Source organism: Daucus carota, chromosome 5 (assembly GCF_001625215.2).
Source record: "Daucus carota subsp. sativus chromosome 5, DH1 v3.0, whole genome shotgun sequence".
Taxonomy (NCBI): domain Eukaryota; kingdom Viridiplantae; phylum Streptophyta; class Magnoliopsida; order Apiales; family Apiaceae; genus Daucus; species Daucus carota.
Window position 1 is genome coordinate 14,356,852 of NC_030385.2, and position 15,439 is coordinate 14,372,290.

The 15,439-nt window shown below is 39.1% G+C and overlaps 1 protein-coding gene across 1 annotated transcript; it reads left to right on the forward strand.

The window, feature by feature from the left end:
* Positions 1 to 2,804: 2,804 nt before the first annotated feature.
* On the forward strand, positions 2,805 to 3,959 carry LOC135152750 (uncharacterized). Its single transcript, XM_064093839.1, has one exon. It carries the CDS (start codon positions 2,805 to 2,807, stop codon positions 3,957 to 3,959), a length of 1,155 nt encoding a protein of 384 aa, XP_063949909.1.
* Positions 3,960 to 15,439: the final 11,480 nt, after the last annotated feature.

Here is a 15,439-nt window from a genome sequence, read left to right on the forward strand (position 1 = left end):
CTGCTCCGATGCTTGGATCCAGAGGAACAGCTTCTGGCCCTGGAGACAGTGCACGAGGGAATCTGTGGCGAACACTTGGCCGGCCGATCCCTAGCCCTAAAGATACTCCGACAGGGTTTCTTCTGGCCAACCCTTAGAGAAGATGCAGCCAACTATTCAAAGAAATGCCGACAGTGTCAAATCCACAGCAATGTTCCGAAGCAACCCCAGAAGAAATGACTTCGGTCCTCAGCCCAATACCAGTCTCCATGTGGGCCATCGACATAGTGGGAATCCTACCGACCAGCACCCGGCAAGCCAAATACTGCATAGTGGCCATTGACTACATGACAAAGTGGGTCGAAGCCCGACCGCTCTCAGCTATCACCGAACAGGCCGCCAAGAAATTCTTCCTAGAGCAAATAATTGTGAGGTTTGGCATACCGATGTTGTGTGTATCCGATAATGGCACTCAGTTTGTTGGGAGGAAGTTCAAAGAATTCTTGGCCAGCTTCGGCATTCAACAAAGGTTCAGCTCGGTCGGCCATCCCCAAGGAAACGGGGCGATCGAGGCAGCTAACAAGATCATCTTTCACGGAATCAAGAAGCGCCTTGGAGAAGCTAAGGGACTTTGGGCCGAAGAGCTCCCTTGGGTCCTGTGGGCATACCGAACCACTCCTCGCTCTTCGACAGGAGAAACGCCGTTTCGGTTGGCTTATGGGACCGACTCGCTTGTTTCAGTTGAGGTTGGCCTGGAATCTTACCGAACCCGAGTCTTCAACCCCGATACCAATGAATATGGCCTCCGAGGCAACCTGGATCTCCTAGAAGAGGAAAGAGAAGCCGCCCATCATAGGAACGTCCGATACCAACAGCAAGCATCTCAATATTATGACTCGGGTATCCGAAAGCGTTCCTTCAGAGTTGGGGACATGGTTCTCCGGGATCTGGCAACTTCTATGCCAACAAAGCAGGGCAAGCTTATGCCGAACTGGGAAGGACCTTACACTGTAGTCGAGATCGTTCGGCCGGGAACCTACAAACTAGCAGCTTCGGATGGGAGCCCCATTAAGAATACTTGGCACGCTTCCCAACTCCGGAAATACTATCAGTAAGGCTTCCCGCCCGAACATCTCACTTTCCTTTTTAAAATTCCAGTGGTGTAATTATTTCCCTTATGATGAATAAAAGTTCCTATTTCAAATTTTGGATAGTTGTAACTTGTTTAACACTCCGATCGATCCCGTAACTCGGGGCAACCTGATTAAAATACGGGACCGAAAGGGATGGCCGTGATTAACCTAAATATTTGCACGATTGTTTCTATCTCTAAATGGGGCCGATCGAATTCCTAACTTAAAGATAGTAACAATCTCCAAATATTGGGGGAATCCAGAGGCATTGTGCTGAAGCCGATTTTGAGGCTAAAGATGTACAACAAAATTATGATAACATGTATCGAGACTCTTCGGTCGGAGACATACATAACATTAACTTGAACTTAAAATAAACATGTATCGAGACTCTTCGGTCAGAGACATACATAAAGTCTAAAACATGCAAAAAATTCACTACATTTGTGTCGAGACCGATCGCTCGGCAGACATGCATTGTTACACATCGGAAATAAAAACACGTGTTGAGACCATTCGGTCAAAGACATACATTATCGAAAACATACATCGGAAAAAGACACATGTATGGAGATAAACCAAGTATCGAAAGCAAGCCCGAAGGCAAAATTAATTAAAAGCCCGAAGGCGAAATATTTGTACAAAGCCCGAAGGCAGATCGTTCTTACAATAAACAGCCCGCAGGCCAACAAATTACAAAAGAAAAGATTACTCCGAGTAATCAGTTTCGGGATCGGAGGAGACAACCAGAGGTTCGTCCGGATCATCACGGCCGACCGGATCAGAAGCGCCTTCGTCCAGAAGTAGCTTGTGATCCAAGCCTTCCTTATGAGCCCGGCGAACCGCCTCGTCATACCCGATCTCGAGGAACCGATCCTCGGTCTTCTCCAGAAGCTTCTTCGCCTTCTTCTCCTTCTTCCGGGCGGCTTTCAACGCCAAGTTGCGACGCTGAACCCTCTTGCTCAGGGTATCTACCTGCCCCTTCAGACGGCTTTCGGACTCCCGAAGGTCCTTCACATCCTGATGAGCGGCATCCAGCTCCGTCTTTAGGGCCGCCAGGGTATCTTCGGCAAGATTGGCTCGGATAGTAAGGGCGTTGACCCCAGCCATCTGCTTCTGCATGTCCTGGACCTTATCGGTCACCGCCGCTGCCCAGGGAGAAGCCTGCACAAAATAGACAAAGTTAAAAGATATATCCAGGGTCTATAAAACGAAAAATTAAAGGACGAAGACACTTACCAAGGAGAGAAAGCACATCAGCTGCTCGCAAGCCTGCAGAGCAGTCGCCGACTCGTAGGTCCCCCGGTCGGCCGGCAACACTTGCGATCGGCAGAGATCGCCCGCGACTTCCTTGATCCGCTCCGGAGCCAGAATCGCGATTGAATCGGTCGCCAAAACCGACCACTCCGGAACATACGGCCGGACTTCCGATGAGCCGTCCGGCCTGTTCCTCTTCCTAGAAGCTTCGGCGGCCGGAACCTCCACCACCTCGGAGGTTTTCTCGGTCGCCCCATCCGTGCGACCAACCTCCGGAGTCCTCTCCCTAGCCACATCCGCCTGGACTATGGCACCTACTGTTGTTTCGCCACGGGCCTTGGCTTCGGCCTCCTTCTTGGCCGCCATGGCCTTCGCCGTCTTCCGCTTCAGGGCTTCGGTCCGAGAAGACACTGCACAAAAGAACAAGTGTCTCATATGTTGAGGGATGCCGAAACCCGATACCCGAATGCCGAGAAGTTCGCATATGGGCTGGTCATGGCCTCCCGAAAATTGCGACACTATTTCCAAGGGCGAACGATACAAGTGGTAACCGACCAACCTTTGAAGAAGATCCTCAGCCGACCGGAGGCTTCGGGCAGAATCGTCGCCTGGTGTGTAGAATTGGGGGAGTATGACTTAGAGTACGTTCCCCGAACAGCCATCAAAGCCCAAGCCTTGGTTGACTTCATGGTGGAGTGCATTTTTTCAGGGCCGAAGGACTTGGAGCCGAAAGAACAGCTCATCCGGACTCCAGGAAAGTGGAAGTTGTTTGTAGATGGGTCGGTGGCCGGGTCTAAATGTGGGGCTGGATTGATCCTCTCTAGTCCCGATGGATTTGAGATCTGTCAAGCCATCCGATTCACTTTCCCTTTGACCAACAATGAGGCCGAATACGAAGCCCTCCTGGCAGGAATGGGCCTAGCAAAAAATCTGGAAGTAAGGCATTTAAGGGCTTTCAGCGACTCCATGCTGGTCGTCAAGCACTTTTCCGGGGAATATGAACAAAAAGAGCCCCGAACGAAGGCTTACGCCGCTAAGGTACGGGAACAAACTCAGTTTTTCGAAACATTCGAATTAAGCGCCATCGGTCGGGAGGACAATGGCCGAGCCGACGCTCTCTCTCGCTTAGCCTCGGCCGAAACACAAAATTTGACGGGGTCCATCTACTTGACGGAGGTGAAAAAGCCTTCGGTCGACAAGAAAGCTTGCTTGGAGATTCATCAAGGCATAAATTGGATGACCCCCATCAGAACTTACTTAGAGAAGGGGTTCTTGCCCTTAGAGAAGAAGGAAGCCCAAAAAATAAAATACCGAGCAGCTAGCTACACACTGATCGGGGGCCGACTCTTTAGGCGATCAGTATCTCAGCCCCTGCTCCGATGCTTGGATCCAGAGGAACAGCTTCTGGCCCTGGAGACAGTGCACGAGGGAATCTGTGGCGAACACTTGGCCGGCCGATCCCTAGCCCTAAAGATACTCCGACAGGGTTTCTTCTGGCCAACCCTTAGAGAAGATGCAGCCAACTATTCAAAGAAATGCCGACAGTGTCAAATCCACAGCAATGTTCCGAAGCAACCCCAGAAGAAATGACTTCGGTCCTCAGCCCAATACCATTCTCCATGTGGGCCATCGACATAGTGGGAATCCTACCGACCAGCACCCGGCAAGCCAAATACTGCATAGTGGCCATTGACTACATGACAAAGTGGGTCGAAGCCCGACCGCTCTCAGCTATCACCGAACAGGCCGCCAAGAAATTCTTCCTAGAGCAAATAATTGTGAGGTTTGGCATACCGATGTTGTGTGTATCCGATAATGGCACTCAGTTTGTTGGGAGGAAGTTCAAAGAGTTCTTGGCCAGCTTCGGCATTCAACAAAGGTTCAGCTCGGTCGGCCATCCCCAAGGAAACGGGGCGATCGAGGCAGCTAACAAGATTATCTTTCACGGAATCAAGAAGCGCCTTGGAGAAGCTAAGGGACTTTGGGCCGAAGAGCTCCCTTGGGTCCTGTGGGCATACCGAACCACTCCTCGCTCTTCGACAGGAGAAACGCCGTTTCGGTTGGCTTATGGGACCGACTCGCTTGTTTCAGTTGAGGTTGGCCTGGAATCTTATCGAACCCGAGTCTTCAACCCCGATACCAATGAATATGGCCTCCGAGGCAACCTGGATCTCCTAGAAGAGGAAAGAGAAGCCGCCCATCATAGGAACGTCCGATACCAACAGCAAGCATCTCAATATTATGACTCGGGTATCCGAAAGCGTTCCTTCAGAGTTGGGGACATGGTTCTCCGGGATCTGGCAACTTCTATGCCAACAAAGCAGGGCAAGCTTATGCCGAACTGGGAAGGACCTTACACTGTAGTCGAGATCGTTCGGCCGGGAACCTACAAACTAGCAGCTTCGGATGGGAGCCCCATTAAGAATACTTGGCACGCTTCCCAACTCCGGAAATACTATCAGTAAGGCTTCCCGCCCGAACATCTCACTTTCCTTTTTAAAATTCCAGTGGTGTAATTATTTCCCTTATGATGAATAAAAGTTCCTATTTCAAATTTTGGATAGTTGTAACTTGTTTAACACTCCGATCGATCCCGTAACTCGGGGCAACCTGATTAAAATACGGGACCGAAAGGGATGGCCGTGATTAACCTAAATATTTGCACGATTGTTTCTATCTCTAAATGGGGCCGATCGAATTCCTAACTTAAAGATAGTAACAATCTCCAAATATTGGGGGAATCCAGAGGCATTGTGCTGAAGCCGATTTTGAGGCTAAAGATGTACAACAAAATTATGATAACATGTATCGAGACTCTTCGGTCGGAGACATACATAACATTAACTTGAACTTAAAATAAACATGTATCGAGACTCTTCGGTCAGAGACATACATAAAGTCTAAAACATGCAAAAAATTCACTACATTTGTGTCGAGACCGATCGCTCGGCAGACATGCATTGTTACACATCGGAAATAAAAACACGTGTTGAGACCATTCGGTCAAAGACATACATTATCGAAAACATACATCGGAAAAAGACACATGTATGGAGATATGTAAGTCTAAATGTAAAGACAACCCTATCTGTTACATAGGGATGATAACTCAACAATAGAACAGGACAAGTAAATAACACTACGCCTGCACCGGAATCGGAAGATACGAAGACAAAGGTTGAAGAAGCCATCTACAGTCTTGAAGGAATAAGTTCACTGGAAGAAGTTCATTAATATGTTCATGCCTCAGTGAAGAATAAAGATTGAAGTATTCAAGATTGTGGAAGCAATGAAGATGTTGTCCAAGTACTCGAAAGATTTCAGTGCAACCCCTGAAGCAAGATATTTCTATATATCTTGGTTGGTTATTTATAATCAACAAACTGAAGCATAAACTAACCCGGAACCGACTGATCAATGGTTGCTGACAAAGACGGTACAATGTTCAACTTCAGTGTTAGTCGCTTGTGAACCAGACCAGTGCACTAAGCGTCAGCACGTACGGAGCTTTGCAAAGTACTTATCGATCGAAGAATTGATCCAGTCATATCAAGTCATTTGTTCCAAAGCCAAGTCAAGCCAAATGCCAGCTATGCCAAAGCTTACTGCTCAAATGCCATATGTCAAAGCTTCCACAGAAAGCCATATCCAGAAGTGACATTTTATATATGTGTGCACTTATATATTTGTATATGTACAAATATAATTATATATGTATATATGTATATTTAATTAAATATAATATATATAATATATATGTATATATGTTTTTAAACATATGTATATGTATATTTATATGTATATATATTTAAATAAATATATATGTATATAGTATATGTATTTATATTTTACATAAACATTTATATATTTAAGTGTATATATATATTATATTATGTGCATAAATATGTGTATATTTATATCTATAGATAATTATATATATATATCCCTATATATATTTATATTTATATTTACATATAATTTTATGTATATTATATATATTTAAATATATGAGAATATATTTAAATATATGTATATATATATTATACTATATGTTTATATAAATATTATTTATATATATTTATATATATATCCTTATTTATACATATATTTAAACATAATATTATGAATATAATATGATATATGAATGGTGAAAATTTGTCTAAGTATAAACTATGCGGCTGTTTTAACTGAAGCGCAAACTTTGACCTGGTCAAAGTTTGCGCCTCTACACAGTGTATAACACTTAGAATATTTTCTAAGTATACAACATTATGCACACAGTGTGAAGAATGAATTAAGCGCCAAGTTTGACTAAGTCAAAACTTGCGCTTAGTTTTTCTCTTTGGAAAAACGGCTAAGTACCTCAACAATGGACAGTAGGTTGAAGCGCAACATTTGACCAAAAGTCAAATGTTGCGCCTCCAGTTACTTCCTTGGCGCAACTCCATACACGAGCAAATTATTCTAAGTCGAAGAACTCCACAGGGCAATGGAGGAGATTCCCTGGAGCGCAAACTTTGACTCGGTCAAAGTTTGCGCCTCCAATTCACTATCTAGGCGCAACTTTGGATGGCTGAAGGTTTCTCCATGTACAAACTCAAGAGGACACTGTATAATGAATGTTGAAGCGCAACATTTGACCAAAAGTCAAATGTTGCGCCTCCTGCTCATGCACTCCCCCTTCACACAATGTACTTAGATTTATTCTAAGTGAAGGCAATGCAGTAAGTGGTGATTGAAGCGCAACTTTGTTGTATATATATACAAATATATATGTATATCAAGTTGGCGCCACTTCCTGCATACATTTGGAGTTAGATTTATTTTGTTAAATCGAATCCGTCCAGGACGAACTCAATCCGTCCAGGACGAACTCGTTAACCATGGTTAGTTTATGAAAGCCTATAAATATGTGATTGTGGTTCTCACAATTAACATCATCCTTCGGGATGAAATGGCCAAGTGCTCTGCACGGCTACTCCCACTATACACACACCCTAGCCTAGCTTTGTAATAGAAATATCAGTAGTGGTTAGAGTTTGTAATATTGAGAGTAGTGGCCATTGTAGCCGAACCTTCGGGTTTGGATTTATAGCACCTTCGAGGTATTTATCAATATACAGATATACCTTGGAAAATATTGTGTGTTGGTTTAATATTTTCATATCCTCAGAAATCGACCCAATAAATATCCGGAACACGAAACCCATTACAGGACTGCAATTTATTTATCCGCAAGATTCGAAAGAATTTTAAATTGTAGTGAGTATCGTATTCAACCCCCCCTTCTACGATACTTAATTTGGACCTAACAATTGGTATCAGAGCGAGGTTGATTGATATACAAATCAGGATCCTTATCGTACGGAAAATCAAGAACCTAGCTTTTGATATTTGATTAGGGGAAATGTTCTTCCGGTTTGTGTTGCTGAATTTGTCCGTAGGCCTAAGCAAGGATTATCTGTCGGACACTGAACTTTGGACCGGGACTTATAAATTTATACTTTAAATTTTAAAAAGTTTATTTTATAAACTTGACTTAATTTATTTTAAACTTATTAATTGAGTTTATTATGAATTAATTAAATTTATCTTATAAACTTAATTAAATTTACTTTATAAACTTTACTAAATTCATTTAATAAATTTGCTTAAATTTATTTTAGACTTGTAAAGTTTATTCTTAGACTTTATCAAGTTTATCATAAATTTTTATAAATTTATTATTTAAATTTGTATAGTTTATGATTTAAATTTAAGTTAAAATATAAAATATAAATTTAAGAGGATTTTACTGATTATGGATATAAGTTCAAGTTCAAAGGTTCAATTTAGTTTGTTCTGGAAGTAATAATTTAATTGGAGACGAGACACTTGAATATTTTCAAAAATTAAATTTATACAATAAATTTTAATATATTTACTAAATGAATTTGAAATAAATTTATTCTAAACTTATTCAGTTTATTATGGATTTATTTGAATTTATTTTTTAAATATAATTAAATTTATTTTATAGATTTGACTAAGTTTATTTTATACTTTATTTTCTTTTATCTTTTAAAACTTATTTTTAAATTTATTTTCTTTATAATTTAAACTTAGTTTAAATAATCAAGTGTCCCGTAACCTTTTTAATTATTCTACTCCAAGACAAATCAGATTGACATTTAGTTGAGACAGATCAGGCTGACAGATTACAAGACAAACACCGGGCTTTCAAATACCAGATTCTCAGAACCGGTAATGGAAGTACATTGATGACCCAATCCAATTGATTTCTCAAAGGATTATTAGAAGCAGTTTTCTATGTTCGACAAAGATGATTGTGATTCGAAGAAGATTCTATTGAAGACTAATTTGGTACTACTGACAGTGGATTTTGAAGAAGATACTTCAGGCCTTGATCTGAGTAATTACTCCGACTTGATTATCAGATCACCAGATCAGGATGGGAATTAGCTACATCTGCAATGAAGCATCTTTCCAGGGCTCGGAATGTCAACTTTGAATGGCACCACTAGTAGTAGGAAAAGAGAAGTTTTTGCAGAAGAATCTTCAAGGGATTTCAATCTAACTCAGTGATTCAAGGGAATACAATTACACAATGAATTGTATCAATGCTAAATCCATCCAGAATCAACTGAATCAAAGACAGAGAACTGTGGAGGTTTAAGGATATAATTATCGAGTTACTACCGCACCAAATCAGTTTCGTGCATTTATGTCAGAACCTTAGGATTGAACAGAAGAGTTTGTAACTGCTGAATTTGACGAAGCTCAAGTCGACGAAAGTTAACACTTTTGAAGAATGTGAGGACAGAACTTCAAGGATTAGCATAACACTGTCTGAGAGGTTTAGTCATGTGAGATTCAGATGGAATCCATTGGTTTCAAGTGGAGACTCTTCGGGGTTCAGTTCGACAGGTTGTTTGAAAACTGAGTTGGTCAGTACACACAATATTGTTTGGTATCTTTAGCAAAGGTGGGTTGCTATATATATTGAAGCCTCGACAAACAAGGATGATAGGGCTTGTCTGAAATTCAAGTGGATGTTTTGAAAGAAACATCATAACAAGTTCTTATGCTATTTTAGGAAAGGTGTGAGATGGATCAATTGCTGATGAGAAGGATGATTATGGTTATCTGGCTATCCTAGCATTCTCTGAAGATGACTCAACTTGCACATCTCAGGTACGAATTCTTTCTAACTATGCATTACATATTTCTTTATATTCAAAGCATGTTATAAATCTCTGAGTATAATTGTTTAACACACAAGCACAAGCATGATAGCATCACAATAGATAATGTTAAACTAGTATGCTAGATGACTATTCTGGTAACTAGGATTGATGATAATCTTGTGCATGTGTCTTTAGCAGATTCTTAACATGTGTATGAATATTTAGGACTTGATTATTTGCAATTGTGAGAGTAGAAGCTTTCCTTTGGAACACGACTCTTAGTTTTAGGGGTTATGATCCTAGCATATATAACTTTGTTAAAACACTTACTTTCAGAATCCCTAGTACAATTAGATTTGCTTATTTATCTGAATTGTTTGTTAAGGAATTTATTTGTTCTATGATGGAATGTCTACCTTGTGTCAGTAGAACTTTTAGAACTTCATGTTAGATCTAAAACTGACTTAGGTAATAGAGATAGTATAATGCCATATAACAACAGATTGGGATTAGTATGAATTGATAATGTGATTATTAATTTGTCTCAGATCCTTATGCTCTTAGAAGATTATTGAATATATGTAATTCTACTTGATACCTGTTGCACTTGTGTTAATTGGTTTAAGTAGAGAGTACTGAATCTTCTGAATTGCATAACTGCCTGTCTTGCTCTTGTCTTATCTTTGTCTGTTTGCCATGTGTACTCAACATCATGTCTTCTTATTTTCATGTCATGAATGCATTTCTTTGTACTTGCATTGAATTTAGAAAAGCATGTTTGAGAATCACATTAGGGCAATGTCTAGATAAGAATTAGCATGTTAAGGTTGCTTCTGTTGTTACCACTATTAAAGAAAAATCTCTAATCCATCCGGACCCAGTTATGATTGGGGACCATAGAACTCTTTCCATTTGTGATTGCAGGTTACATATGATCCATATGATTTTTGGTGCACTCTGTTTGCTGAGTAGCTGAAATCATATGATTCACAAAAAGTACCCTGTCAGCAAATGTGATCGTGTGAGCAGTTCCGTCAATAATCTTTGAAAGATGACAACAAAGATTCTCTTGCGGGACATGCCTGTTTTCCTGGAATGTCATCATGAAAGAATATCTTTCTTGGAAGAGTCAAAGCACAGAAATTCCTAGTATCAGACTGTTCTCTGACAAAGGACATTATGTCAGTTCATGGAATAGTGTTTTATCTTAAATCAGGAAGGATGTGAATTTGCTCGTGGCTAATATGGAACTTCAACTGAAGATGAAGTGAGCTGTTTCGATAGTAAAGCTTCATCAGATAAGTATTAGCTATGGCACTTGAAGCTCTCAAACTTGTATGTCAAAACAAGGAGCTCTTTTTATTAGTAAGAAGAGATTTGGTGAGAGGACTGCCTCATCTCGAGTTCATTATGGATGAAGATTATGAGGTATGTCAATAGGGAAGTCAAAGGAGCATCGCACAGAAGCAAAGATATGATCAATATTACTGAGCCGCTTCAGATGATACGTATGGATTTCTACGGATCAGTTAATGTCATGTCTGCAAACAAAGCCAGATATCTTTTTGCGATGATCATTGACTACCCTAGATTCTTTTGTGTTGTTCGTATGTGTTCGAAGGACAAGACGTCACAAATGAAGGTTGATCAAGATGAACCCTAATCATTGATAAATCTAGAAAGACACCATTCTTTCCAGTGGCCAATCAGAAGCAAACACTAACTCTTGGTATGTGTTTGGAGGAAAATGCCTCTTTGCAAGTCTTGCATTTGAAGATCAAAGAATATTTTCCTCGGCTACTCAATGGAGTCTACAGTCTACAGGGTGATTGTGATTAATCAAACAGAAGGTGATTGTAAGTCTGGACAGGACATTGAACGACACTTTGCTCCAAGCTGTTAAAGGTGATATTATTGGTATAATAATGATTCAGATCCAAGCAGAATCTCTTTGCAAGGATAAGGATTATTAAGGAGATCCCAGCAACAGCTTAGGGGGAGCATTTGGTGGATCTACTAGTCAAACTCAACACCACACAAGATGAACAGGACATATCAAGAACGTATCTGCTTAGACAAAGGGTTTGAGTCTATATCATTCCCGGATTCTAGTTCTTAAATGTTCCTAATGGTGAAGTGAAGACTAGGAGAGCTATTGTGAAAGGATGTTGTTTCTTTGGGTTTCAATCTGAAGTGAAACTTGAGGAAGATTCAGAAGCTCTTAAAGGGATCCAGATTGAGTGATTGCACAGCAAAATGATCTCAATCAGTTTGAAAGCAGATTATGTGGATTCTAATACCTGACCTAATGACAATTCAGTACTTAGTACTTGTCGGATATTTAGATTCCAACTGGATGTTTTTGGCTCTATTACGAGGGACAAGCCAATTTGGTTGCTTAGAGTTATTACAAAGGGGAAGGTTATGAAGATGATGGAAACAAAATCTTCAAGTTCAGGACTCTACATCTTAGGGGACTCAACGACCTTCATGATTTAACTAAAGCACCATTGACGAGACTCGGGTTCAGGATATTACAGTGAGCTAGAAGATGAAGATTCATACAAAATTTCAAGGACTTTGCAGTTGCAGATCCAACAGAATTTGTATTCTCTTTCTTCACCAGCTCTCTATGAGTTGTTATCCAAGACCTGATGATCGTCACAGACATGGTATGACTTCTGACTAGCATATTATTTTAATATCTGTTTGCTAGAGTCATATTTGGTATCCAAATTATTACCTCTCATGATACAAGGCACACACAATACAACTATCGGTGCTGTGATACCATGATTATATTATATGTGGACTAACGTCACTTGTGCAAGATAATTGCTAAGTGAATGTAGATTAGTGATATGATGAGTTTGTTGGAAAGTTGCAATTCATTATGGTCTACTAGTTAGCCTAAAGAATGATGGCAATAAAAGGAAGTCAAGGATCTTTTGAATATGCGCATTTTGGAAGATATTAGACCTGCCAAGACTTAAGCCAACAACCACTGAACTTGATCAGTACAAGAAAGGTACATCAACTGAAATGTCAAGTCTTAGAGGTATTCAACTCATCACTTTACTTAACTGCAAAATGGTCACATGTTATATTTTCTCTATGTCAATGTTCATGGTTCTGAGTGGATTTTGGAGAATCTATCCATTTAGTTGTTAAGAGGTTTATAATTATTTTTTGGGGATTGCCTAATCTATTGGAATGGTACCCTAAAGATACTGTGCTTAACCTGTACGACTACATAGATATTGTTTTACAGATTGTCAGAAAGACAGGGGATTTATTCTCTCATGAAGCTGTCATTCGTGAAAGGAGGTTGATTTCTTGTTATAATAAGAAGATGTCAAGAACAAGGAAATAACTCCATTTCCAGCAACTCTGTGAAGCACTCTCTACTCCCTGGAATCTAATTGCTATTGGAACCTCAGGACCTACTGCCCGATCTAGTGCTCGTTGACATAAGGTATTACTTCTTTCATGAGCATGTCTATCGTATTTCTTGAATGAATTCATGAGTATTAAAATTGTCTATACATAGGACTTGTGAATTTATTAAAAATCCAGTACCTCGTGCTTTTTGCTATTATATGTGATTGCTATGTTTATTGCTTTGCATGCTTAGATGGTGATTATATGTTTTAGCATGAGTATTTGTTATTTCAAATTATTTAAATTGTGTTGCATGACAATTAAGTGACTTATTTGTTCATGATTTAAATGATTAGAGATGACATGAAGCATGACTTAATTATGTTATTTTTCTTGATCTATACCTCTTCAACAATTGGTATCTAGTAGAGAACTTTGTCATAATCTAGTCGTGATATATCTGTATTTGTGAACATACTTAGGATTATTTTCTAGGTTGAATTCATTTTTATAGGTATAAAATCTGAAGCATGACTTATTCGTTTCTAGATTTGTGACTTGTATCAGTAATTGGTATCTAGTTTGAATTTAGTTAGAATTTAGTCATGATATACTAGTATTTGTGGAGTTACTTAGAGTCTCTCTAGGCTAAATCCATTTATATTAGTATATATACTTGAAGCATAACTATTTGTGTTAGATATTTGATGATTTATTAATTGATATTTTATTTCATGTCTAACTGCATATAGTTGTGATACTTTTAGTGTTAGTGATATTTTTGCATGCTTATATGTAGATCACTAATATTAATTGTTAATATTTTTTCTGCGAGGAGTTGTGTGAATTCACTTGTGTCTAATGATTACATGTATAGGACTTGTGAACTTTTCTTCAACTTTCCCTCGGGCTTGCGAATATCTTTGTATGATTGTCATGATTTTAGTTGTTATATGCTCATCTGATAATCATATGATATTGCGTAGGTAATTATTATTTTATCTTAGTTAAATTGTGATCCATGACAATTATATGCTTATTTGTTTCATGATTGACTTTGATAGAATAATAGAAGCATGATTGATTCATTTTTGAAATATTTAATTGGTATCTATTTTGATGCTTTATTGATGTTTTATTTGTGAATTGATTGTGATGTATTGGCACTGGTGAAATATTGTTGCATATTTCTTAAAACCACTAGTGCTAATATATTTTAGGTGTTTAATATTCTGAGTACAAGGGAGACAACAAAATCTTTATTCTGTCTCGTATTTATGTTCTGGAGTGGTGAGTTTCTGTCAAGAAATTTCCTTATCAATTGATTTCAACAATTGGTATCCACTACTCTATTTCATAAATATTTCTTAGAATATTTTGCATCTATACATGTAGCGTCATAACACGAGATATTGATTATCTTGTATTTGTGTACTTGGTGATCTTTGTCAATTGCAGCGTCTGTTTTGACGATGTGCTAGTATGAGGCCTTTTCACTAATTAGTGTGGCGAGTGCTTTATACACTGTAGCGCATAAATTTTCTTGTTTCCTTTTTAAATTGTAGTGAGAAACAGGAGTCTGTGTCTTTTTCAAAGACAAGTTCATTTAAACCTTTTATGCATAGATTCAGACTCTCGTACTCAAACCAGTTTTTAACGGAAAACTTTGATTCTTTCATCGGTTTTGATTGTCATTCTTTATGAAAATCATTTTTACAATCACAACTGATTCATTTTTCTCAAAAGATTAAATGCAATTGCTTTCATTCAAAATCATAGATTTTCTAAAATGCATTTATATCTCTTTCCGTTCTTTGGAACTTAATCAGCCTCTTGGCTTTCCTAGATAGTCATAAGGTTGAAAACCAACAATCTTTATCCCAGACTATAAAACCAAATTCAGAACACATCCCAACTTTCCCCCTGGAGTAATAAGGAACTTTTCAAACAAAAAGTCAATAAGGGAGAAACTGTACTCGTTACAGCAAATAAGGATGTGAGGGATAGTGTACCCACAGCTCTACCTCTCAAGATGAAAAGGTGTTTTCAAAATTGAGGTAACTGTTGCTCATCTGTATTCTCCCAAAAGAATATAGAGCTGAAAGGGCAATTAAACAGTCTCTGGAATCATTCTCTCAACAGGATGAGTCCATTGAAATTCGCTCGTCAGCCAGAGCATCTTGTATTGAGTCAAGCACATCATCAGTAATCACTCTGATGAAGAGCCTAAACAGAAAATATTATGGACACAATACAAGAGAGTGCACAATAAGGTTAAAGGTTTTGTTCCAGAAGCAACTTCTTCATTTACCATTTTACGGTAGATAAGATGGTTGATGCCTTTACAGGTGTAAGGAGGAAACGAGGATCTCAATTGCCAAATCTTCAGGATTCTCGTCTCCCTCCCCAGATAAGAACAGATCTGGATCCAATCGGAATGGATTTCCTATTTATAGGAGATCGGCAACTCTCTGACTATGAGTCAATTTATTGATGAGTCAG